Genomic DNA, 27,505 nt, shown 5'->3' with positions numbered 1-27,505 from the left:
AGTGCACCGGCAGTTATAATAATTTTGAATGTGTCAAAAACAGCAAGGACACTGCATTAACATTTTAATAATCTATTGATAAACTAGAGCTTTCTTTGTTCTCGGCTTAAGAGATGGAGTCGGCGACACTGACTCATCATCTCCACAGAAGTGGTTTCATATGGATTACATAATCTGAGAATATTTTTGTTTTTCTTTTTGAACTGGCTGATTTGAAAGTAGACATTTCACTCTCTATAGATATTTTTTCAGGTGTGTAAGGCAAGTATACACGGAGTCTCGCACTCAAGTTCACAGAGACCGAGACGGCAGAAAGTGCATCATGTTTGCTTTCATTATTTTACAAAAACACAACTTTTGGTTGTTATTTTGAGTGCACACAAGTAAACAGATTCAAAAGATGCATTACTTTTATCTGTATGACCAAAAATGACAACAAACAGTTAGTGGTTATGGTAAAATGACACAATAAAACTTGTGTCTTGAACGTTTGGTGCCTTTGAAAGTAATTATTTGAACTTTTTGGTTGAGCAAAGACCACTTCACCAACAAAACAAATAACTGGCTGTTCAATACTTACTAGGGCTGCCCATGACTAAAGGTTACTAGTAGGCAACTAGTAGTCAATCATTTTAAACATAAGTCGACTATTAGTCCCAAATATTTTTAATAAACCATACAAATGATAATAACGAGCCTTTAATTGCTTGTTGATAAACTACTGTTTTCTTTGTTTTTGGTTTAACAGATGAGTTCAGTGACACTGACTCATCATCTACACAGAAGTGGATGCACCTGTATGCATGTTTCATATGGATTACATAATCTGAGATTATTCTTTTTAATTTGGTTCATTTGAAAGTAGACATTTTATTCTCTATAGATATATTTTTCATGTCTGTGAAGCAAGTATACACAGAGTTTCGAAGTTCGCTCATCATGTTTGCTTTCATTATTTTACAAAAACGCAACATTTGGTTGTTATTCTGAGTCTTTCAGATTTGAAAGATGTATTACTTTTATCAGTATTACCAAAAATGACGTTTTAAAAGCAAGTGACCACACCGGCACCTCCATCTGTCATGCAGTAAATTAACATTAGATAGAGCGACCATGTAAACTACTGCTACTACATACATCTTTCAGATGAAAAGCCATATTTGAGGTCAATAAATGATAGGTTAGCATTTAGATGTCTCACACACACTTATATATCACCACCATCAAGACAAAATCAAAATTCAAATGGCCTGAAAACAATCTGTGGCTTTTTTAGTGAGCAATCAGCTCACATACAATATAGATTTTTATTCTGGTAGTGTAAGTAATGTTTATTTAACCAAGAAAATGTCGACAGGGACATGAATAAATAAAAAAGTGCGGACTTTACCTTCTCATTTCATAACACCACTGCACGGCACCTTTATGAACATATGTTTGTATAATTGTAAAATCAGTCTTATCATCATTCCCGCATATTGAAGAAATGTTGAGCGCTGATTGAAAATTTTCCATGCTCTAATGGACTGTTTGATTAAAATACAAACAAACACTTTAATAGAGCTTTTTATCTCATATTAATCATACAACACTATGAGTGTAATAGACCACAATGCATTTTATAGGCCTGTAAGAGATATCATACTGACTTTATGAGCCACAAAACTAAAGGTTTATGCTTAAAAGAACAATATGTGTAAGTCATAATCAAAAAAGAAAACAAAAACACTCCCAAACACTCCATATCTGACCAGATATGCTGCTGATAACAACAATAAGAACAGAAATACAACATCCTATCTGAAGATAGATTACAGCAGCTCACACACACTTTGTAAACACTAAATCAGGCTTCAGTTCACACTCACATGGAGCAATTCTGGTTGGCACTCCTGCCAGCTATTGGCTGAAAACTAAGCACTGCACGAGGTGGACAAAGGTGGAGCTGTGTATGAACATGCGTTTGTGCCAGCTGGATGTGTGACATATGCCCTGCACAACCACTAATGAAGGCTGGGAGGACAGGGACAGATGGTCTGATTGATAGCCCAACGCAACAAACCATTTAAATTCAGATGGCAACATGTCTGTGTGGGTGCATTTGTGTGTGTATCCCGGGTACAGTGCCAGCTATTACTCAGCAGCACGGCACAATCACCGAGAGAGAGAACACATGAAAACGTGACCGCAGAAACAGCATACATGTATGTGTCTCATCACATTTCAGAATGATATAAAATGAGTTTGGACAACTGACACAGAAACAGTTTCGTTCTCGCTTGATGTGTTACTGCTCTGAATGAATACTTTAAATATTCCAGGGTTAAATAAATATTGATTTCACAATTTGAAAAAGTCACTACACTTCACCTTGTATATTTCTGCATTATTATGTTCATAATAAGTTCATTCTTGCTGAGAATAAAACACAAAACCATTAAGAGAGACCCGTAAGTGCCTGGTTACAGATTGCATGACTTCACAATTGTCACAATATTTTCAGTAATTAGGCTTTAATTATTTATAGTCTGACTTGGGAAGTTATACTGTGTAATATTATCAGGTTGTGTGGGTTTATTTATCTTTTCTTTGGAGACAAATTTGCAAATATATCAAATGAATGTTTTCCCCTCACAAACCATATAAAATACATTCATTTAAAAAACAGCTTAAAATGATTTTCTTTTCATTAAAATAAACACAACCTCATTCATGAGTTATTTGGTTACTCTTGTCTTTTTACACTGTATTCGTTTTGCTTTACACAACCAAAACTAAACATATATGACAACAAAGCAGAAACGCAAAAACAAATGCTGCTTGATGTTTTGTTGTTTTTGACATCAAAAAGGCAGTCGTTCACTCAACTCAAATATCTCAGTTTCTCCACATTTACCACTACATGCTACTTCTAACGTTTTAATCTTTGACATGGAGTGTAAGTCCATATTTGTAAAACTTGCTTATTTGCAATACCTAGTCATATTTTTTGTCATATCTGTCCTATTTGTTAATGAATCATTAGATGCACAAACCCCTCCTTTAATAAATGTACATCATTTCTACACAGAATGAGTGAAACATTTACATTTGTTATAAAATAAACAGAAATATTAGGATATTTGTGATGCTGGACCACAAAACCAGTTACAAGGGTCAATTTTTTTTTTAATTGAGATATATACATCATCTGGAAGCTGAATAAATAATCTGATTTCCATTGATGTATGGTTTGTTAGGATAGGATAATATTTGGCCAAGATACAGTTGAAAATCTTGAATCTGAGGGTGCAAAAAAAATCAAAATAGTGAGAAAATCACCTTTAAAGTTGTCCAAATGAAGTTCTTAGCAATGCATATTACTAATCAAAAATTATGTTTTGATATATCTACGGTAGGAAATTTACAAAATATCTTCATGGAACATGATCTTTATTTAATATCCTAATGATTCAATGAAAAATTGATCATTTTGACCCATACAATGTATTTTTGGCTATTGCTACAAATATACAAGTGCTACTTATGATGGTTTTGTGGTCCAGGGTCACATTTTTCATCCACAAGCAGAACATGCGGGCGAGAAGTAAATTTTTAATTGCATAATTGAATTGAACTTCTGCAAATTGAATTGAACTTCTGCAAACCATACTATGTAAAGGTTTTTGGTCAGTAACAGGTGAAACATGAATTAAAACCATCTTTTGTGTTCCACAGCACAAGGTAAGCAAAAATGAGATGAGGGTGAGTAAAGATATGTGAGACCAGGCCTAAGCCTAATGACAATCAACATCTATGTGTCATGCTGGTAACATTCCTGAACTATACAGCGTGGAAGAGTAAAAGCGGGCACTTGCTGCAGTCTATGGGAATTGAGTGGGAGGACTGCAAACTCTCCATCTTTGAGGATATGACAAGAGAGAGTGCAATGATGAGGAAACAATTTACAGCAGCATGGAAGTTACCAAGGGATCACAAGGTCGACTCATCCAACTTCACCGCAGTTCTCCCGGAAGGGAAAAAAGTTCAGTTTTACTGGTCATGAAGAAGCATAAGATATATAAAGAAATACATCTAAAAGTAGATCTAAAAAAAAATGTTTAGTTCAGGAACGCTTTGGTACTGCCTTTTTTAGTTGACCACAAAGCTACACAGACTGAAACATGTTATTTAAGATGCCATGTTTTTGACCTTATCATGGCACAAACAGAGTCTAATACTTAGTCCATGAAACACAACCAAGGTAAGAATAATTAAACTGATCATTTCAAGTAAAAAAGCAGCGATTACAAGATAAGAAGTACAAAAACAAATGTATTAAAAAAGTCAAATATCATCCAATGCAAGCATAATTGACATTGGGCCAATCGGTGCTGAATACTAGTGGAAAATTCAATTATGTAGGGCCCTATGCTGAATTTTGGATGAATATATTCACACACCGCCTGTCTGTGAATATAAAAGAATACAATTTAAATATTAATCCAGCATGTTCTGTGTGTCTCTGTGTAAATGAATGTCGCAGACGTGCAGTTGTTTACTACTCACATACTGAAACACACCTGAAGCTCAAGGTGTTTTCAGCCTCTGCCGCCTCAATATGTGAGTACTTGAACACAAAAGCACAATCTCTAGAACTGCTCTGAGAGTCACTTCACAAGCATTTTACTGTTTCTTGTCATATCATATACCAATAGAAACTTAAAGGTCTTCACAGCAACCCACCAAAATAAAAGTTTGGCTTAACTTGAAGAAACTGTGACAGAATTATATTACTTAATGTCATGATAGTACTGCTAAAAAAATTATTAATAAAACATTATTTTTTAAGGAATATTTACCACAAAAATTATTTGCTAGAATTTATTTACCAGAAAAATGTAAATACACAACACAGTATTTCTGTAAATTAATAACAATAATAATACAATTTGAGAAAAAAAAATGTATTTAAACTTTAAGTAAAAGTAAAAAAATACTTTATATTTTTGTTAAACTTAATAAATTGCTGTTAAATTATGTATGTTTCATGATTTCAATTAAGTAGACATGCTTTTTGATTAACCATTTTTAACCAATTTAACTATTAAAACAGATTCTGGAAAAAAATGAAACGGAAAAAACAGAATCCAGAAAAATTACAATTGAACAAACGGAATTTGGAAAAAAACTAAACTAAAAGGAATTTGGGGATTTAACAATTTGACAATTTAAATGTTTGATAGACTTATGCCACCAGGAAGAAAAAAAAAAAGAAAAAGCTGATGAGAAATTAAAACATTTGGAAAAACAAATCAGTTAATTTGAAGAAAATACAATGTTAGGACATTTGTAATTGTTTATCAAATCTAAAAATGATTTTTTTTTTTAAATAAATATTGTGATGCCTAAATTCATTAGATGAACTGAACATTGTTTTAGTTACTACCATGCCATCTCTAGTTTTCAATAAAAAAAATCTGGCACAAATAGAAGCATTCCAAAATGTGTTTTTGTTTCTCAGTCAAGGTATTTCATTTAAAATTGATGTCTAAGGGAATGAAGTGGCAGGAATTCAGAGCGAACAGTGACAGTAAAGTGACAGATGTGTCATTTCATTGTGATATGACAATAAATACACCAGTAAATAGAAAAATGTGCAAACAACAATACACTAACAAAATAATAGCAGACCATTAGTAGTGACAGGAACGTAACTAGAAGACCACAGATTCTGTGCAAGGTGATTATTTTAAGAGCTCAGCATTGCTGATAAGTGTTCTGTAAGGCCCGGATTGCAATGGATTTGTAGATCTGTTTGGCTAGTAAGCAACCAAAGAGAAACAAGATGGAAGCAAATGTGGGTTTTGACACACCGCTCAAAGCACTTAATGATTACTGAGGTCAGTGCTTTTGAAACATGTGAGGAATACTGACAGACTGGACACTAAAGATGGTAGTGAACACATCTACTAAGTGTCCTCAGAAGCCAGGAATGGATGTTCTCATAGATAATAGTACACAGAAGCCACATACGACTGGAAAATGTCCTTACAGTGACCTTTCGGACAGCATCAGTTTATCAGTACATTTATTAATTGACGTCTTTATACTAACAGGAGGAATCTATCAAAAGAACCCATCACGCATTGAAACGGAATTCATGTACAAGCAGAAGGTGAAGGATTTATTATTCTGATGTCCTTACTAAACCAAGTTGGTATACATAATGTACGCCAAATGAAGGAAAGCCTCTCAGGAATATTATAAGAGAGATTACAATACTCCAAAAAATAACCACAGTGCTCTAGAGAGCTGTGCAAACAATTACAGGACTCCAAGCAAATCTCACTGTGTTCAGGATGTGGATGATGATAAGGACTTTTTATATTAAGGCTTGTTGAGCAAGTCTTGATGAGCGGAAAAAGCTGATGGAATTCAAGAGGTCACAGCTTCCCAAGTTGACAGCCAATTCTCACAGCCTAACAGTGTGTTAAATAGGGCTTCAAGAGCAGTTGTGCAAAAGCACCGTCTCATTCAGTGGTCTGTGCGGAAACAGCTCGACTTATAGATGCATGTCTCAAGTTATTAAATATCTTGCAAAAAAATTCAAGGAAGAAAAAGTAAAAACCAACTTTTCTCTTTCTGGCTGTGGCTGTTCTGGCATCCCTGGCCAAAACAAAGTTCCTTTGGAACCATGAAGGGAGAATGACTCACTCGCTAGACTTTGCACATCCTGCAGCTGTGCCACTGCCATGTGAACCATTGCAACTGGACTCAAAATGCAGTGCACCATGAATGTTGTCCATATCCACCACTCATACAGATTTACACAACCTTTCAAATGTCAAAAAATTTCAAATTTCTTTTTTTTTTTTTTTTTGGAATAAATTTATAATTCAGCAAGGATTCATTAAGTTGATGAAAAGTGACAGTAAATACATTTTAAATATTACAAAAAAGATTTATATTTCAAATAAATGCTGTTCTTTGGAGCTTTCTATTCATCACAGAATCCTAAAACAATACACATCATAGTTTTGATGAAAATATTAATCAGCACAAACATTTTTAAAAAATGACTATGAGAAAAGCACTAAATCAGCATATTGAAATTATTTCTGAATGATCATGTGACTGGAGGAATGGCTTCTGAAAATTCAGAAATATATTAAACCAGAATATAACTATTTAAAACTGTAATAATACTTTACAGTATTAGTGTTTTACTGTATTTTTAACCAAATACATCCAGCCTTGACAAGAATAAGAGACTTTCAAAACCCCCAAATGTTAATGTACACAAACACATTAAAGGGACAGTTCACCCAAAAATGAAAATTCTGTCATTAATTAGTCACCCTTATGCAGTTCCAAAATTGTAAAACCTTTGTTCATCTTCAGAACACATATTAAGACATTTTTGATGAAATCTGAGAGCTTTCTGACCCTGCATAGACAGCAATGCATTGTTCAAGCCCCAAAAGGGTAGTAAGAACATCCTTAAAATACTTACTTTCGCTTTTGAATTAGCGGCAATTTCGGCATAAAGCAACTGTTCGTTTTTAGTTTATTTGAATTTTCCTCTCTTTCTCAAGCACCATGCGCATTTTACTTTCGCTTTTGAATTAGCGGCCAATCAGCGTCAACTGACTGAATCCAAATTTAGGAAACCACAAAATAGGCCTACAACGTCAAACTCACTTAGCCTATATAAGTCATATTACTTTATTTAACAAAACTATTAACAATACACCATGCTGTAAACCTAATATTAAATAACAAATAACTTACACAAAGTTTAGGGTAGCCTATACAAAACTGAAAATATAGGCTAACCATGTGGAACTAAATAAATAAAAAAGTAGATTGTTTATAGCAAAACGAATAAGAAAGCTTAAAGACACGGCATACACCTTCACATCAAATATAATAAATAAATTACAAGTTAAGTTTAAATAAAAGTAAAAATCAGCAAACACTGTGAAACCAGTTACAATTTTAATTGTCTGTTTTCTAATTGAACTAAATGATTTTTATTACTAAAAAAAATCTAAACGACGGTCGGAAAGTGACAAAACGTCTAGGTTACGTATGTAACCCCGGTTCCCTGAGGGCAGGGAACGAGACGCTGCGTCCTGGTGGACACTTTGGGAACTGCCTCCAGCATGACCGGTTCTGAAGCAAGCTATAGAACAACGACAGTGAACTTGACACTGGCCGGCGCTAACCGATGACGTCATCAACACGGCGCCTACTAGTATAAAACGGGCGCCTGTGGATACATCAACCATCTTTTTGTCTGATGGAGACATCAGCAGGGCCCGAGGCATGGCTACGGGACGCAGCATCTCGTTCCCTGTCCTCAGGGAACCGGGGTTACATATGTAACCTAGACGTTCCCTTCCGGAGGGAACTCTACGCTGCGTCCTGGTGGACACTTTGGGAACGTCTATACCAACGCCGCCATGCTGAGGGATGAGTGATCAGCTGACTGAATGAGGAGTCAAGAAGGAACATCACCCCTGCATAAGCAAAATTCGCTTGGGCCAGAGCCTGAGCTCGACCTCGTGGGTCAGCTCAGGCCGTCACGGCTAGCTCGGCTACCCCAACACGGAACTCTCAGAGTGGAGGCCCTAGAGAGAGGACCTGCTACGCTCAACGCTACAGAGAGTAATGAAGTTTAACAAAGAAACCTTCATACTAAGCGGAGTTCTAAAGAACGGAGGCTTCAGCAGAAAGACTCTCTAAACGAGAGGAAGCCTGACAACGTTCTGTGCCAACAGGTAAATAAGTTTAAGAGTGCAGGTCTATGACCTAACTGTACTCGAACACTGGGGTAATCAGTGAGGCTGAATAGCCTATACAACAGACTACCTGAGTGGAGTCTCTGGAGAGTGGAGGCTTCAACGAGAGGAAGCCTAGCAACACCCTGTGCTAGCAGGAAACAATTCTAAGAGTGGAGGTCTTATGACCTAGCTACACTCAACACTGGAGGTAATCAGTGAGGCTCAAAAACCTATGCAACAGGATTACCTGAGTGGCGTTTCTGGAGAGTGGAGGCTTCAGCAAGAACACTCTCAAACGAGAGGGAGCCTGGCGACACTCAATGCTGCTAGCAGTGCTACCTGGATTGGAGTTGAAAAAACTAGAGGTTTTGGAACCAACTCAAAGATGGGAACGAAGGATTTCCCTGCGTAACCCACAACGTGTAGGATTTCAGAAAAGGACCCAACACACAGGGGGGACCTTTACCATAAATATGGATTTCAGAAAGTGCCTAGGTAGTGCACTTACCACTCATGTGGATTTTAAGGAGTGCTCAAAGACGTGCGTGAGTAATCACCACTATTGTGGGTTTGAGGAGGTGCCCAGGCATAGTGAGGGAAATCACCATCTTGCAATCTCTAGGCGGTAGCAGGGCCTGAAAGCAGAGCTTTTGGAGAGGGGAGGCTTCAGCAGAAAGGCTCTGTCGAGCGAGAGGAAGCCTACGACGCTCAATCCTACAGAAACTCTTAGAGTGGAGGTCTCAATCACACCCTGTAAGGAAGGGAGACCTGACTACACTCAACGCTTGAGGTAATGTTACAAGACTCACAGATGAGCTCTAATGCTGAAAGCAGAGCTGTATAGTGGAGGCTCCGAGATTGCATCTCTGGAGAGAGAAGCCTACGACACTAGGTTTTTGGTGAGTGGAGAATTAGCACTCCCCCAAAAACGGTCAGCGAGGCACACGGGGGCCTACCAGCTGCCATAACTGTGAGAGTGAAGGTCTTAGTACTGTGGCTCTGAGAGAGAGGAGACCTGTTACACTGTGCTATCAAATGGAGTTGAAAAAACTAGAGGTTTTGGAACCAACTCGAAGATGGGAACGGAGGATTTCCCTGCGTGACCCACACCGTATAGGATTTCAGAAAAGGACCCGGCACACAGGGGGGGCCTTTACCATAAGTATAGATTTGAGAAAGTGCCTAAGTAGTGCACTTACCACTCATGTGGATTTTAAGGAATGCTCAAGGACTTGCGTGAGTAATCACCACTCTTGTGGGTTTGAGGAGGTGCCCGAGCATAGCGAGGGAAACACCACATATTTTTCGGGCGATAGCACAGCCCGGAAGCGGAGCTTTTGGAGAGGGGAGGCTTCAGCAAAACGGCTCTCTAGAGCGCATAGCAGCCTATCGACGCTCAACCTTAAGGAAGCTCTTCAGAGTGGAGGTCTCAGACTGAGAACCCTCTAGAGGAGGGGAGACCTGACTACACCCCACGCTTGAAAGTGACAAGGCTCACAGAAAGCTCCATGCTAGAAGCAGAGCTGTGCACAGTGGAGGCTTCTTAATTGTTTCTAGGGAAACGAGCCTACAACACCTGGCCTTGGTGAGTGGTTAGGTAGCACTCTACCAAAATAATTAGCGAGGCATAGAAAGTGCCTACTAGCTGTATGCGGCCTGTATCTCTGGGGAGCGGAGGCTAGACAGAACACTCAAATAGAGGGAGCCTGCGGCACTCAACCACTGAGAAAGCTATATGGAGTGGAGGTGTTAACCTAACGACACTCAAGCTCTGAGGAGAGCGGAGGCTTCAGCAGAAAGCATCTCTTACACAGAGAGGAAGCCTAGCAACGCTCTGTTTGCCCTAGAACCGAAACTCTCAGGAGTGGAGGTCTCACTTATATGATACAAAGATACACAGGGAAGGGACCTGACTACACTCATGCCTAAGAGTAACAAACTTAGCAGGGTTTCAGGGAGCGGAGGCTTCAGCAGAGCTATCTCCTACAGCTCGAAGAGGCCTAACAACGCTCACGGGGCTTTCTAGAACACTTCAATTATGTATACGTATGTATAAATAATGTCTAAGCCGAGCTCAACATAGCGGAGGCTTCAGGAAACTCGAGAAAACGAGGAAGCCTAACAACGCTTTACCCCATAAGGGAGTATTACAAGTGGAGGTCTCGACACACTGGATAAACACGAGGGGAGACCTGGCTACACTCGACACTTGGGGGCAGTAGAGCCCAATAGGGGCTCGAATACCACAATAAGTCTCACCCAAGCGGAGCTGGTAGACAAACAGTACATACACATACACAAAGTTTTATTAAAACATATGTAGTTCATATACCGGGCCATCAGACTGAGTATCAATCTCATCATCGGCCCAGCCCCAGAGTCTTTAGCGAGGGGAAAGGGGTAGGCAGCCGAACAGACGTGAGGGGAAAACAGGAGAGGGGACCCTAGGTACCCGATCCAGGCCTGCTGCCACGCTTGCGCTGGATCGTATCCCTTAGATCCTCCCTCCTATTCCGCGCATCATGCCTCCTCTGAGACCGACTCCTCCCGGGGGGAGGGCCTCGAGTGGCCACACTAGCAATCTGGCCCTGTCTCTGGCCCGCAGACCAGGGCGGGCCGGGCTTTCCCCTGTGTTCGGGTGGGGGCGTGGACCGACGAGGTATACACGACCTGAAGGCCGCTGAGCGCGCCTTCGCCTCCCTGAATCTGTCGACCACCGCCTCAACGGATGTGCCGAACAATTCGGAAGGCGAAACCGGCGCATCGAGGAGAAAACGCTTTTCTTTCTCCTCGATGTCCGCCAGGTTCACCCACAGATGTCTCTCTGTGGCCACCAAAGCCGACATGGACCTGCCCACCGCGGTCGCTGTCTGTTTGGTGGCCCTCAGGGACAAATCTGTGGTGTGGCGCAGCTCAGCCACCTCCTCCGGGGAAAGCCCCAGACCTCGGTCCAGATCTTTCAGTAGATCAGCCTGGTACGCCTGCAACACTGCCACCGTGTGCAGAGCAGCACCAGCCTGACCCACTGCCGCGTATGCCTTGCCATTCAGCCGAGATGTTTCTCTCAAAGGCTTGGATGGCAGGGTCGGAGCCTTCAGCGTCGATGTGCCTCCCGCTGAGAGATAGTTTGCGAACGTCTGCTCAATGGGAGGCATCGACGCATATCCGTGCTCGCGCATTCCCTCGACATCAGCATAGTTCACATGCTGATGTCGGTGAATGCGGGCCGAATATGGTCTGTCCCATGCCTTCTCGATCTCATTGTGCAGATCGGGAAGGAATGGGAGGCTCACGGGAGTTGGCTTGTTATGGCCGGGAAGAAACCGCTCATCTAATCTACCCTGAGAGGCCTCTTTCCTTGCGCGCTTCCACTGGAGATCCAGTCGGGCAGCCGCACGGTCCATAACAGACATCAACTCATCATACGCGGGGCAGGCGGGTTGGACGGGCTCAGAAAACTCATCTTCTTCCATCTCAACCACCTCCTGCTCGCCCTGGCTTGAAGCCAAAAGAGCACTCGCTGCTGGATCGGACGATGTGAGAGAAAGCACATCATCCGCCAGCAGCGTGTCCTCGTTTCCGGCTGACGAGTGCGAGAGATTAACACCTCTCTCAAACGCGTCAGCCAGCTCCACCTGCGATCCCCACGATCTCAATCGCCGGGCAGCCTCAGCCGCCGCGGGACCAGAGCCGCGTGGGGCAGATGAATGTCCCAATTCCCTCGAGAAAAGGAACAAACGAGAACTTCTTCATGGAGAAACTCTCACAATGCACGCACCCTGCTTCCTCAAAAGCAGAGCGCGCGTGCTCTTCACCCAAACAAAACACACAAAGGTCGTGTGCGTCATCAGGTGTCAGATTTCTCTGACACGGATCCGCACACTTCCTGAACAGTTTTTCTCTAGGCATCGTTTGTACTTACTCGCTTAGAACAAAGACTCTGAAGACAAAAAGATAGTTGATGTATCCACAGGCGCCCGTTTTATACTAGTAGGCGCCGTGTTGATGACGTCATCGGCTAGCGCCGGCCAGTGTCAAGTTCACTGTCGTTGTTCTATAGCTTGCTTCAGAACCGGTCATGCTGGAGGCAGTTCCCAAAGTGTCCACCAGGACGCAGCGTAGAGTTCCCTCCGGAAGGGAACTGGTGTTATCACCGTCTACCATAGCAAGCCTAGTCCCTACTACCTTTTTGGCTTTGAACGTGGTAGCTGCGTTGCTGTCTATGCAGGGTCAGAAAGCTCTCAGATTTTATCAAAAATATCTAAATTTGTGTTCCGAAGATAAACGAAGGTCTTACGAGTTTGGTACGACATGAGGGTGAGTACTCATTGACAGAATTTTCCATTTTTGGGTGAACTAACCCTGTTAGTGGTTGAGGCTAACATTTTAAAAATACAAATTATACGCTTTAGACTGACTGAAATAGATCTTTTAAAGTGCAAGTAAATGCCCTTAGTCTGTCTGAAGAACTAAATGGAAAAGTGGAAACTGAGTTCCACATCTATACTCAATGGCAGAAGCTTTTCCATTGTCACAGGTGCTATCAGTGTGATAAGAGGTAACCGTCACGGCAGTTACGGAAGCTTCAGCTCCACCTCTTTATCTGTAAACCACAGACACATACACAAAGTTCTAGTATGATATGTATTGATGTTATCTGCCTCTGCATATAAAATTCTGGGAATTCTGCTTAGGGAAACTCAGTGCAGCTAGATCAAAAGCAGAGGAGCAGAGCATGAGACAGGTACAACTAGGCAATATTACGAGATATGCTGTAACTGAAAGAAAAAGAAACCTGACAAGAGAGTCTTATTGAAAAGTATGCTCAAGAGATGTTGCAACAGATCCACTAAGAACAACCATTTGGACATTTATACGTTTGGCAGATGTTATCTACATGACTTACACTTAATTTAAGTTTACACAGTTTATCGGTTTATGGCATACATTTCTTGGAAATCGAACCCTTGACCCTGGCATTTGCTAGCGGCATGTTAATTCATCTTTTTAATTGACCTTTTTGTAAAGATAAATTAAAGATTAATTAAACCAAGTGGCATCTACAAACAAATAACAGACCTAGACCTTTTCTCATAATTTACTTCACATTTCTTAGGCATTTCTGTAATTAATTGCTGCAAAGGTCATTTTTGGAGTCAGTTCACATATGTGTAGTATCACAGATATAGTCCATCATATAAACTAGAAACATGTTAAACTTACATTTGACAACCAGAAAATGTAAAAAAAAAAAAAAACACATTGAAATTTAAACACATTTATATGCACAAATACATTCAAACAAATACATTCATTCAAATGCATTTCTTGTCTATTTTACGATCTATTAATTTAACACTTAAGAGTAAACAGCTTTCATGTTTGCTTGTTTTTTTCTTAAAAATGCGCTACCCTTTTTTTTTTAAATGACACTCGGTTTGATAATTAGAAGTTATATGAAGGTATATAATGGAAATGACATTAAGAGGTTTTAAGTGTCACTTAAAGGGATAGTTCACACCCAAATGTTTAAAAATAACCCAATGATTTACTCACCCTTTCTTCTTTCAGATGAATACAATCAGAGTTATATAAAAAAGGTCCAGGCTCTTCCAAGCTTTATAATTGCAGTGAATGGCTGGCTATTTAAAACTATAAATCATAATCTCTAGCTTTCGTATTCACAAAAAAGTGGCTTTCTAGTGGATGACGTAAAATGTAGGCATAGCGTATGCTCCAGTGAGAATATGCTGGTCTCACAAGAACCAAGTTTTGCTTACAGCAAAGACAAACCAGTCACCTCTTGGCTTATTTCGAAATCTTTCAAAATTTTTCCCTACAAATCTTCGTTTTGTACTTTTAATTTGTGACCAGGGTTTTGTTTTGCTCTCTCCTCTGTGCTTTCACACTCGCTACTTCCGCATTCGTCTACTTCCTACATCATCCGCTGGAACACCACTCTCTTGTATACACACGTACAACAGTTAGCCATCATTTTTGGGTGAACTATCCCTTTAAGTGCTTAAATACTTTTGGGGCCACTATATCCACCTTATTTTTAACATAAGAGCGGGTGCAGCCATTTGTAATGTGCGAGGCTTCCGCTCTCATCTGCTTTCAGTTATTTTACCTGTCCAAAAACAGACCGTTATGCTTCTTAATATTGCAAACAGGTATTTGTTATCATTTGGTTTTAATTTATTATCCTAATCATAAACATTATAGTGCTTAATGTGCTTGTTATCCTTCTAGTTACTTACCTAAAGCGGCTAATGAATCAGAAAATAGCTTACTTAATTAAAAATTAGGTGGACAGTATACAAAAATAATGTACATTTTTTATCTTTTGCAGTTTTTGCAAATGCTATGGAAATACATTTTTAAATCAAAAAAACATTTGGAATTGACTTGAAAAGTCTTCCGTCCTGTTGTATGCTCACTCCTGCATATCCTAGCAGGTCAAAATAACAGTAGGCTACTGTCCTTTTACTCATAAGAGGGTCTCACGGTCCACAACACTATAATAGTGGGGTCTCCAGATGGCTCATTCCTGGCACAGGTCTGGTTGAAGATGACATTTATCCCTGCAAAACAATCAATACTAAAAACAAGAGTTGAAAAGGCCCAGCTGAGTCTTTGACATGTTTACAGTTACCTTTTCTACTTTGGAATTATTTGCTATTTTATTTTGTCAAGGCAATTACTGCAGTCTTTTGAAAACAAAAGTTTGAGAGGAAATACAGGACAAAGACAGACAGCCGTTTGCCAAGCTAAAAAATATAAAATCACTGAAAAGCCAAACACCTGGTGAACCGGCAAGGTTATACTGTAAACCTTTTATGAATGTGCTCTTGTTAATTATCTTCACAGCCTCTTTGTGAGTAGAGAATTTTATTACAGTCAGTATCTGACATGTTTAATACGTCTGCTTTGAAAAGAAAAAAAATACACCCTTGTAAATGCGGGAGCCTGTGTCCACAATCTGAATCGCCCTTAGTGATAAATGGCTCCCCTTCCTAAGGCATGCCTCCCCACCCCACTATGAGCCCTCCTGTGTGGTCATGTGACCAAGTGGACAGCAGCACGGAATGGAAGGAATGCGATCGTATGACTGTTTACCCAACCAGCGTCATGAGGAATAGACCCCGCTTCACACACTCGCTCACACATGCATGCATCGACGCATACATTAACACGCCACCATACATAAACACACAAGCCATTTTCAATAAACAGAATTCATTCGAATCAAGATCACATAAAACATATTTGACATAATATTAACGTCTTGCAACATAATATGCATCCTCATTTTATCATTTTTCTGACAGTCTGAGAATAATGAATGATGACATACCAGCACAATAAGTATCATTTTGGACCAAACATTTTCCTTCCCAAGATTCACTCAATGAATTAACAACCATCTATATGATCCTTTACTGAACAGCAGTGATGATCTACACATGGCCTTGAAGGTGTTCTGTTAATTTATGCTTTTGTGTAAACCTATGCAGCAGACACTGACACTGTTATATAGCAGATTTTTCTTCAAACCTCCATTACATATACCAAATTGAAATTTTGTTAGGATACAAAAGATTTGAGATACTTGCTGATTTAAGAGAGACCAGATAAAGATCTGCTATGGTCAATCTTGTTGGTATAATAGTAGTCGAAGTAAAAAAAAAAAAAAACTTTGTTCTTCTCTCTTTCTTGATCTTCCCTTTCTAGCCTGCACTCTTCTAACATCGCCTGATATATGGTATTTTTGAGCACTTCCTATCTTGATCTGCCTCGTTAGGATGAATCACTTGCTTTGGATAAAAGCGTCAGCTAAATGAATAAATGCAAATGTAATGTACAGTTGTGGCCAAAATTTTTGAGAATGACACAAATATTAGTTTTCACAAAGTTTGCTGCTAAACTGCTTTTAGATCTTTGTTTCAGTTGTTTCTGTGATGTACTGAAATATAATTACAAGCACTTCATACGTTTCAAAGGCTTTTATTGACAATTACATGACATTTATGCAAAGAGTCAGTATTTGCAGTGTTGGCCCTTCTTTTTCAGGACCTCTGCAATTCGACTGGGCATGCTCTCAATCAACTTCTGGGCCAAATCCTGACTGATAGCAACCCATTCTTTCATAATCATTTCTTGGAGTTTGTCATAATTAGTGGGTTTTTGTTTGTCCACCCGCCTCTTGAGGATTGACCACAAGTTCTCAATGGGATTAAGTTTCCAGGCCATGGACCCAAAATTTCAACGTTTTGGTCCCCGAGCCACTTAGTTATCACTTTTGCCTTATGGCACGGTGCTCCATCGTGCTGGAAAATGCATTGTTCTTCACCAAACTGTTGTTGGATTGTTGGAAGAAGTTGCTGTTGGGGGGTGTTTTGCAACCGGACAAGCCTTTTTCCAGATGCCCCAAACAATCGGAAAGAGGCTTCATCGGAGAATATGACTTTGCCCCAGTCCTCAGCAGTCCATTCACCATACTTTTTGCAGAAGATCAATCTGTCCCTGATGTTTTTTTTGGAGAGAAGTGGCTTCTTTGCTGCCCTTCTTGACACCAGGCCATCTTCCAAAAGTCTTGGCCTCACTGTGCATGCAGATGCGCTCACACCTGCCTGCTGCCATTCCTGAGCAAGCTCTGCACTGGTGGCACTCCGATCCCGCAGCTGAATCCTCTTTAGGAGACGATCCTGGCGCTTGCTGGACTTTCTTGGATACCCTGAAGCCTTCTTAACAAGAATTGAACCTCTTTCTTTGAAGTTCTTGATGATCCTATAAATTGTTGATTTAGGTGCAATCTTAGTAGCCACAATATCCTTGCCTGTGAAGCCATTTTTATGCAACGCAATGATGGCTGCACACGTTTCTTTGCAGGTCACCATGGTTAACAATGGAAGAAAAATGATTTCAAGCATCACCCTCCTTTTAACATGTCAAGTCTGCCATTCTAACCCAATCAGCCTGACATAATGATCTCCAGCCTTGTGCTCGTCAACATTCTCACCTGAGTTTACAAGACCATTACTGAAATGATCTCAGCAGGTCCTTTAATGACAGCAATGAATTGCAGTGGAAAGTTTTTTTCAGGATTAAGTTAAGTTTCATGGCAAAGAAGGACTATGCAATTCATCTGATCACTCTTCATAACATTCTGGAGTATATGCAAATTTCTATTATAAAAACTTAAGCAGCAACTTTTCCAATTTCCAATATTTATGTAACTCTCAAAACTTTTGGCCACGACTGTAGATGTAAAGATTCTTGTAATACAAGATCTGCAATGCATAACCTGAAGAATCAAGTGGGTTATATTGTAAACATAATTTAATCTTAATTCACTATTAATTAACTTTTTAATTATTTTTTTTTTACTGCTGTGGAATGCCTGAGCCTCACAACAAGCATTTCAATGCACAAACTGTTACTAATGATTTGTGTATATACAAAAAATAAACTTGAAACTTGATGAATTGCTAAAAAAATCACTGTGGATCAGAGTCAGTTCTAGACCCTTTTTTTTAGGAGACCTCAGCAACCCTGTCTGTTGTCTCAGGCCCCCTAAAACTATACTCACCTATTTGAATGATGGGGCCAGTGCATTTAGGTCATTTTAAGCCATAAAAAGTGCAAGACTCTGTGACAGAGAACCCAATGCATGCAAGTACCAAACTCTCTTTTATGTCTTCTTGAGCAAATACACAAAAACTGTCTTGATGAGTATCTACATAAAATATACCTATTATGCCCCTTTTACAATATGTATTATAAGCCTCAGGTGTCCCTAGAATATGTCTGTGAGGTTTCAACTAAAAATACCCCATAGATCATTTATTATATCCTTTTGAAAATGCCTATATTAAGTGGAAGCATGTCTTCATGCATGTCTCTTTAAATGTAAATGAGCTGCTGCTCCCCGCCCCCTTTTCTAGAATAGAGCTGTGCCTTTACAGCTCATACCTCAGATATTCTGTCAAAAAACATCTGTTTGGTTTAGATTATCATGTCTATCACGCTGAAAAAGAAGTGTTTTAAACCATATTAGTTTAAAGTTCTGAATTAGAAACACATCTGAAGCATGTGCACAGAAAGCAGCTGTCACATGGCATGTGAGTACTAAACTAAGTTTCTTTCATGTCTTATTGAGCTTAAACTGTCAAATCAACCAAGTTTATGTTAAAAACATGAGTTACAAAAACAGTCAGTTATGTCTGTGAAGGTAAACAGCTGGGAAAGAATTAAGAAGCACTTAAACACAGAGAAAGTGAGATTTTTAATGATATGTCACCTTTAATTTAAATTAAGAAAATATCAGATGTGTGTCAATATACAGATACGTGCATTAGGTCTTAAAGTGACAGCAGCCTCACATACCTTGTTAATTAAATAACTTCTGTCTTTAATAGGTTTCTGTGTATATTTACGTCATACAGTTTTCACAAGCACTGTAACGTACAGTTTATTTAATTTGTCGTATTTAATTGTGGTATTGGTTGTAATTTGTTTATTTGTTCTTATTTTACTATTGACAGTTTTCTTGTCTTCAATGTTTGAACTTTATATCAGTTAGACTAGTATTAGTTGTTGCTGTGATTGAAAATTGAGAATTGAAAAATTTCTCGATTTTCTCGAATTTGTCGATTATTCTGACGATTAATCGAGTAACCTGATAATTTTCTCTTTTTTTGTAGTAACAAAAACAGACCTAAGTGAACAATAGCCTTTAAAATGACTTAAAAACATATATAATAGCAATGAGGCAATAATAATTAGTTCAAAAAAATTGTTCATGTGAATAACAAATATGCATACATTAAACCTGCAGCGCATATACTCATTTAATTGAATCGTAGCATTTATGAATTTATAATAGCATTATGCTTTATTATGATTTTTAAATGGGTTTAATATGTGGATTGCACCACTTTCGGTATTTTGTTGATTACTTGACATGGGCAAAATGCAATTGGGGATCTTATAAAAAAAATCGAATACTCAAATAGAATCAAGGAATCATTGCAGGCCTTCTAAAATGTTGCAAGCACACATAGGCCAAAAACAACAAAATCAATAAATTAATTATTTATTTAGGCTGGGCCAGTGAATGTTTTGGCAGTGTTTAGCCACTATATAGATTATAATGTTTTTATAGCTAACCAATATATAGATTTTTTTAGCTAGTTAACAGTAATACTTGGTAATAATAATGATTAGCCTACATTTAGCAAACATTTAAACAGTAATGCAACAAAAAACTGGTACAATTATATAATTTATGTTTATATTGATTTAGTATCAAGAAAGCACACAAGATTACATTTGACTTTAATATAGTAATATAGTGGTTCCACTTTACAAACAGGCACCACTTAGGCAGTGGTCTCTTGCTGCACATTCTCACTGAGGGCTAAGCCCCCATGAGGATGAAATCCTAGAACTGTCCCTGCTGTGGATGTTGATCACTGTAAGGGAAACATTTCTGGCTACACTTAACAGCAAGCTGTCCAATAAAAGCAAGGAAATTGGATCAAATACGATTACTAACAGTAGAGACCATTAATAAAAGTTCAGCTTTGTTAAAAATATTCTCCAGTCTCTTGGCCTAAGAGGCCCTTGGCAAGGCTTGAATGTTCCTGGTAGTTTGTATGTTAGCAAACAAGTCAATTATCAACTAATAGAGGAGGGAATGCAGTGATGCACTGAAGTTTGACTGCATAGTGTGTACTATAAAAAAAATCACAAACCTGCTTTGACATCTACACTGGCTGTCCCACTTGCTACTATGGGAGAACTGTAAAAGAATAGTTGACTTAAAATGAAAATTCTGTCATAATTTACTAACATTGAGGAATGTTGACGAATGTTAGTATGCGAACAGTTTTGGTGACCATTGATTCCCATTGTAAAAGAAGAGAAAATATCATACAGGTTGAAAACGACATGAAGGTGAAATATTGATAATCATCATTTTTGGGTGAACTATTCTAGTACTATGGGTAGTACTAACTATTCCAATTACTTATTAAAACTTTCTAGTCTCCCACTGACCCATTGTCCATCTTTTCATCCCCCTTTGACCCATCTGAGGTTCTATCTCTGGTTGAGCCACAAGCTGATAGATTTTGACAGCTGTTATCCAGGTCACAGTATCCCTGGAGTCCATGTGTACAAATGTTGAACTCAAATAGCCATTGCAACACAGAACACAGAGAACTAAGCACTATCAGCTTTATCCGTATGAACCATAGACTAGTTTGGGGATTCTTAATAGACTTATCTCTGACGGTTAAATATATAAACATGCATACTGTACGCTAGATATTTACACAACAACCGAATCAATTTCAGGCCTCAGTAGTTAAAACATTAAGTCCATTACAGAGATAACTGAAGAAATCTGTCAACCGTTCATAGGGTCAACAACCTGCGGCAGACCTTTGTAAAGACTGACAGGAAGTAGGATAATGAATAACTTCCTCATACGACCCACACTTCCTTCTCCTAAAAATGATTCACCTCAACACTGATCAGCAAACCTGGCAAATGCAAAACGTGGCTTTGGAAAAACCACCTACACCCTACCAAACCAAACCAAAAAAAAAAAAAAACTGAAACAAACCAACCTGAATCAATCTCAGTTTCAATCCTTTTCCTCCAGAAACTTGTCGCTCACTTGAGATAAAGCAATTACTGCAGCAAACGACAATGGTCCAATCAATCAATTCCCGATGGACAAAATCAAGTCCTACATTTTCTTCTTGCTCAAGAACACTCTGATGTTCGGCACAATTTCATGACAAATTTAAAGAGCATTCACACTGACACTAATTTGCATCTACAAAGTGTCTTAAGTCATTATTTTCAATAAAAGTTGACATATTCAACATATAAAAACAGATTTTTTTTCTCATTCATATGTTGATATTGAATATTTACCAGCCGATAATAAATATTTCATTATTTCTGCATATTTCAAGATTTAGGTCATCATCTAGCAGTAACTCAAAGAGATAATAAATTATGGCAAAGATAAAAGATTAAGAGCTCTTGACTCTTCTCTATAAGAGTGCATGCTGAAGTGAGTTGCTGTGCTTAAAGCTAAAACCGCCGGACATAATCAGACACAACATCAAGACAATTAATGGTTTACAAGTATCAGCCAGAATTTCAATATCTTTGCATCCCTAGAGGTTTTAACCAGTGAGACTTTAAAACTAGAGAACATCATTTATCTACCCCCCCCCCCCCCATCGTCCCTTTTAATCATTCACTTTGAACAATATCTTCAGCTTAAGCATCACAGCCCAAAATCATGAGTGTATAAACGCATACGCTACTATAACTAGAAGCATCTGCTTCGGTCTACAGTTTGTGCAATTATTGAAAATCCCTTCATCCCTCTCAGGGGCATTAAACAATATTAAGACTTGTTAAAGAAGAGGGAAAATGAGGTCATGAAGGGATGCTTAATGGAGGTAATGGCAGAAGTGCTGCAGCAGTACTAGAGAAAGATTACACAGCAGATCTAGTGATGAAGCTGAAAATAAATGCGATGGAGCACAAAAGAGTAACTCTTTCCTTTCTGCAGGACAGGCCGTGTTGTGCTGATGTGGTGATCAAAACATGGGGAGCCCCCCAGGACAGAGCCCACACTGCAGCGCTGAATCATGGGTTAGAGCGGCATGCCTGTGAGACCATGTGACATACCCTGTTAAACATGCCCTCTGGCCTCCATGCTGCTTCTGTCTTTTTTTGGTGAATCTTTAAAAGCAGACAGCTGTACATGGCTTTCTAGGAGAACGCTGGCATGTTAGACAAGCAAAACATATGAATCTAAATAGAAAGGGAGAAAAAAACTGAGATGGATTACCCTCATGATGATTCTCCAGCAGCACTTACCGCAACACCACACATATATACAGTATAACAAACTTCCTCTTCCTCTCTGTGAACCTAGCACACAGCCCCAGGGAAGCCCAGCCTGAATTTGTGGGTACAAATCTTAGTGGACAGGAGGGAAAATTTAACTCACTCCAACAAGGCGATCTACTTACACGACCACTCCTCTCCGTCTTCTCCCATTATTGTACTTTCTTACAGCATCTCTTGTGGTGACACCTGTCAAAATACTGCACTCCTCCACATCACCGCCTGTCCATAACAGAACATCTATTATGATCAAAACATCTCTGATTTCTTTTTCTATAATAAACCGCAGGTGCTCAAGCCTGCACAACATGCCTGTAACTCTTCAATTTAACCCTGAAGACTGCGTTTAGTAATAGGTAAGAGCGTAGGAGTAGATTTAAGTTTTTCAGAAAATCTGAAATGTATTCACCCTTTTCCTCAAACAACTTGGGAGTTCACTAGAACTAATTTTCCACCTCACTAAAATTTTCAGCTAATTTTTTCCACATCAGGAACGATTCTACGATGACTTTGTTTCCTCTATGGATAAAAAAAAGATATTTTGAAAAATGTTTTTTTGTCTGTACAACAGAAGTCAATGGTAACCAAAACTGTTTGTTAGTAGTTGTATATCAGGCATATTAGCTTGCATTTCCTTTTGTGCATTCACAATTTAACCCTCTACCGACTAGACAGAGGATAATACTTAATATTTAATATTAATATAATATGTGACCCTGGACCACAAAACCAGTCTTAAGTAGCTCAGGTATAATTGTAGCAATAGCCAAAAATACATTGTATGAGTCCAAATTACGCCAAAATCATTCGGATGTTAAGTAAAGATCATGTTTCATGAAGATATTTTGTAAATTTCCTACTGTAAATATATCAAAACTTATTTTTTGATTAGTAATATGCATTGCTAAGAACTTCATTTAAACAACTTTAGATGCAATTTCGATTTTTTTTGCACCCTCAGATTTTCAAATATTATATCAAATCAAATATTATAATATTAAATGTTATATCACTGCCAAATATTGTCCTATCCTAACAAACCATACATCAATGGAAAGCGTATTTATTCAGCTTTGACCCTTATGACTGGTTTTGTGGTCCATGGTCACATATACTTAACTATTACCATATTAACGACTAGTAAGGGGATATTTCATAAGAGGTGTATCTCAGCAGTTATATAAAGGTATATAGACAATATTAGATATTTAATTGTTTCTGTCCATTTTATATCCTCATATAGCACAAACCAAAAGGGACAGCAACACATTATTGCAAAGACTTAATAATTTAACAGCAATCTTGAAGGGCACTTTCCCTTTTAAGAGCTTTGGTTATTATTCTAACTAGAGTTTTTCCAAGGAAAAATAATTTTCTCCTCTATTATAATGAGGAAATTATATTGGGGTGAATTTGGGTAAACTGGGGCACTTTTGACTAGGGAAAAAAATGGCTGGTATGAATTAACCCCTATTATTTTAAATACTGGGACATGGGAGCAAAAACAATCCTCAGTAGCCAACAGAAAGAACTGATAGTTACTTGATGAAACAGACAAGCATAATCTACAGGACTCGCATGCAAATCTGCAGAGCACAATGCATTTATCTTATTAGAGACAAATATAGAACTATCACCATGTTGTATGAAAACAGAATTTAAAATCAATGTTTAAAAAAATCTTAAAAACTCAGAACAATTCTGTAAGAAAACCACAAATTGTTTTAAAAACATGGACAATTAAACAAAACAGGTAGGCTATTTTAACAGAACCACCCTTAAGCTTTGCACAGCGGTCTCTTGCGCGCATTTTTAATGCTATTGATCAGTGGTAGGTCCCGCCCCGCTGTAAATAATCTATCCGCTACAGCACTGGCACTAAAATCGTTAACGGAGCTCAAAGATGACACTGTGTTTTGACCGCTGTGGTTGCCGTTTATTCTTCCCAACGGACATCGGTGAGACGAGGGCATCGCTGGATGCCAGGAGGTGCCCATGTGTTTCAGCGCTCTTCTTTGTTATGTAAATAAGGTGTATAGTCTTTGGATAAATCGCCCTGACCACTCCCCACCCCTTTTTTCCTCCAGCGCCTGTGACTGAATTCAAGTCGCTGATTCCTGCCCGAGGCTCCTGCACTGAACAGCGCTCACCCTTCACCAGCCACATCAACCTCCCACTGCCTTTGATCTCTCCAATTTCATTACATGCTATCCAGTCCGAAAAATATATTCCATAAGATTACACAAAAGTCTGGGTATTGTACACAAAAAGTCTCAAAGCCTAACTAATAATTATTTCATGTAAATATCAGAACAAGCCAGAAACATCAAAATCACAACACGCTAGTGCCAGTAATTTTCCGGTCACCTAAGTCACCATTTTAAAAAGGGTGCGAATTACACAATGCCTTTCAGGGGGGTTCATTTCGGAGGGTGGGGGGTATTTCAACCCAGTGCCCCTAGTGGACGACGAAGGCATCACAAGTTACAAAATATACATAGATATATACTGTATTTTCATTTTCACTTAGGGTATGTAGACCAAAAGTGCATAAAATATATTTTATGGTTAGTTAAGTTGTAGTACCCAAAAAAGTGTAAAGACAGCATGAAGTATAAAAAACAATCTGCTTTCTCTGCCACCTGACCTGTCCAACTCCCTGTCATCTTGTTCTGTGTAAAAGGCACTTTCAGGTCGTTTAAAAACAACAACAGAAAACCTACTTTTGCCCAAGCTTATGGTTATAACCTTTACATATGCATGTATTTGTTTACGCAAGATTACAATAGTTAAGTGGATTAAATTCAGTTTAATAATTCGTGCAAGTGGTCACCTACAATTTAACTAGTTATTTTTTCAGCGTCATTCATTTCAAGACGAATATTCAGCTTTAATAAATGTTCATTTTAAACGATTTTTAAATATTACTTTATTATATTTAACTCAAGGGCACTCACAGGTTAAACATGAGTTAATATTCTCTTGTAATGTTTAAGTAATATGTAAAATGTAGACTGCTAACATTGACTTTTTAAGAACAGTCTAAATGAATCCAAAATTTCTTTTACCAAATGTTACTTTGCTGTAAGTCATGATGACTATCAACCTGTACATTCCCAAACTAGAGCCCCCCTATTACATATCCGCCCCTCTGAGCAAACACTGCCTTGCTTTCTATAATGCAATTGTATCTATTTGTTTCATTGTTATGGTTTTAGTATTTTTACTATTACGTCGAAATGAACTAAACCGTAATTCTATATGAGCGCATTATATTGTTTACAAAAGTGAGGGATCTGGCAAAAAGTTGAACTCACAAATAAATATTGTACTTCAGCGTAATTTGAATGCCTGTTTGCGTAAAGGATGTAAAAAAGGAAAACGTAAAAAGTAAAAGCTCCGAAACGCTGCAACAAGCAAGGTGCACGATTTCTCTCTCCAGCCCCTCTACTCACATATCCTGACAGATACAAAGAAATACACACATACAGGCTACCAGACACACACAACTTAAAAGCCACTGCATGGGAAAACACTGGGGGTTCGATTTAACTTGTATTACCTTGTACGGATAATCCACAGTAACCCAGAGAAAGTAGACAGAAGAACCAGATATTCTCCACCGCCATGTAGAGCGTTTGATTTCCAGCAGCGGGGTAAAGCAGTGTGTGCTTTATATGACCGCTACAGCTACATGCATATAATGGAATTCGGGAAAAATCTCTTCAGGTTTAATTAGTTGCGCGTAATTTCACGTATTTCCCTGTCGCGCGTTTCCCCCACCTATAAACATAACGTGGTTGTGTTAGTCGGGGAAGAGTCGTCGTGTCTCTCGGCGCCTCATCGCCATGTTGTGTCCAAATGTTAAGTGTGTGAGAGTGTGTGTTAGCTCTCTTTACACACACACACACACACACACGCGCGCACACACACCAGTGAGTCCCGCTTTAGGTGTCCACTGGAGCTGCATGAATCGCTGCCAGTATCCTCACACACCCCCTTTCCGTGTACACGGCTCCACGCTAGTTTCCTGTAACCTGCGAACGCGCTGCGCCAAATACACGACACAACAATGTTAAATAAACCTACACTGACTAAATTAGAGATTTGTATTACGCCAGTATCGATGAAAAAGACAAATTTGTTTAATATGATGTGCTGATTTATTGCTATCACCGTCAGATGTGTTCTAGTTCTGTAGCACTAATTGTATAGGTCTGTGACACACAATTCAATGTGACTGAATAATAATATTAATAACATTCACTTGATATGTTCATTGATATGCAAGTCATAGACTAGTGTGCAACACACACAGTTGGGGTTGCAGGACCCTCTGCCATGACCTTCAAACGGGCTGAGAGAGAATTCTTCTCTCCTGGTGTCTGAGGGGGCGAGAGATCACATGTGCATCCGTGTCATGCGCTCCTAGGCTGAGGATCCCACTCCGCCTGGCCACTGACACAGCCATGTGCATGGGACCCTTGCTGTCTCTGAACACAAAGAGCTAACTAGGGTCAGCTCAGCCACAGGCTCGCAGGGGACAGAACTGAGGTAAACAACTCATATATCTGACAGTGTGTATCCACACACTCTTTTTAAGTTGAATGGGTTGTGAATGCTGTGCATAACATTTCATCAATTTTAAAGAATAGTTCTTCTTCTTCTGACTTTGCCATCTATCTATTCTCACTCTTATTTCACTTTTTAATTCATGGACTCTTTATTTTCATTCACTTTATAGTGTAAAAAATTCTATAGTTAATTAAAGTGTTATTCACACTAAAAGTGGT

General features: G+C 38.9%; 1 protein-coding gene across 1 annotated transcript in view; it reads right to left on the bottom strand.

Annotated features, from left to right (window-relative positions):
* Positions 1 to 26,511, bottom strand: part of igdcc4 (immunoglobulin superfamily, DCC subclass, member 4) — an 83,229-nt gene extending 56,718 nt beyond the window's left edge. The window contains exon 1 of the mRNA XM_073837102.1: positions 26,275 to 26,511. Within this exon, the coding sequence (XP_073693203.1) occupies positions 26,275 to 26,341 (67 nt within the window). The 5' untranslated portion in view covers positions 26,342 to 26,511. The remainder of the gene's footprint in view (positions 1 to 26,274) is intronic.
* Positions 26,512 to 27,505: the final 994 nt, after the last annotated feature.

This window comes from Garra rufa, chromosome 3, assembly GCF_049309525.1.
Source record: "Garra rufa chromosome 3, GarRuf1.0, whole genome shotgun sequence".
In the NCBI taxonomy this organism is placed as follows: Eukaryota; Metazoa; Chordata; class Actinopteri; order Cypriniformes; family Cyprinidae; genus Garra; species Garra rufa.
Note: the sequence above shows the minus strand (reverse complement) of the source record. Positions and strands in the feature narration are given on the sequence as shown.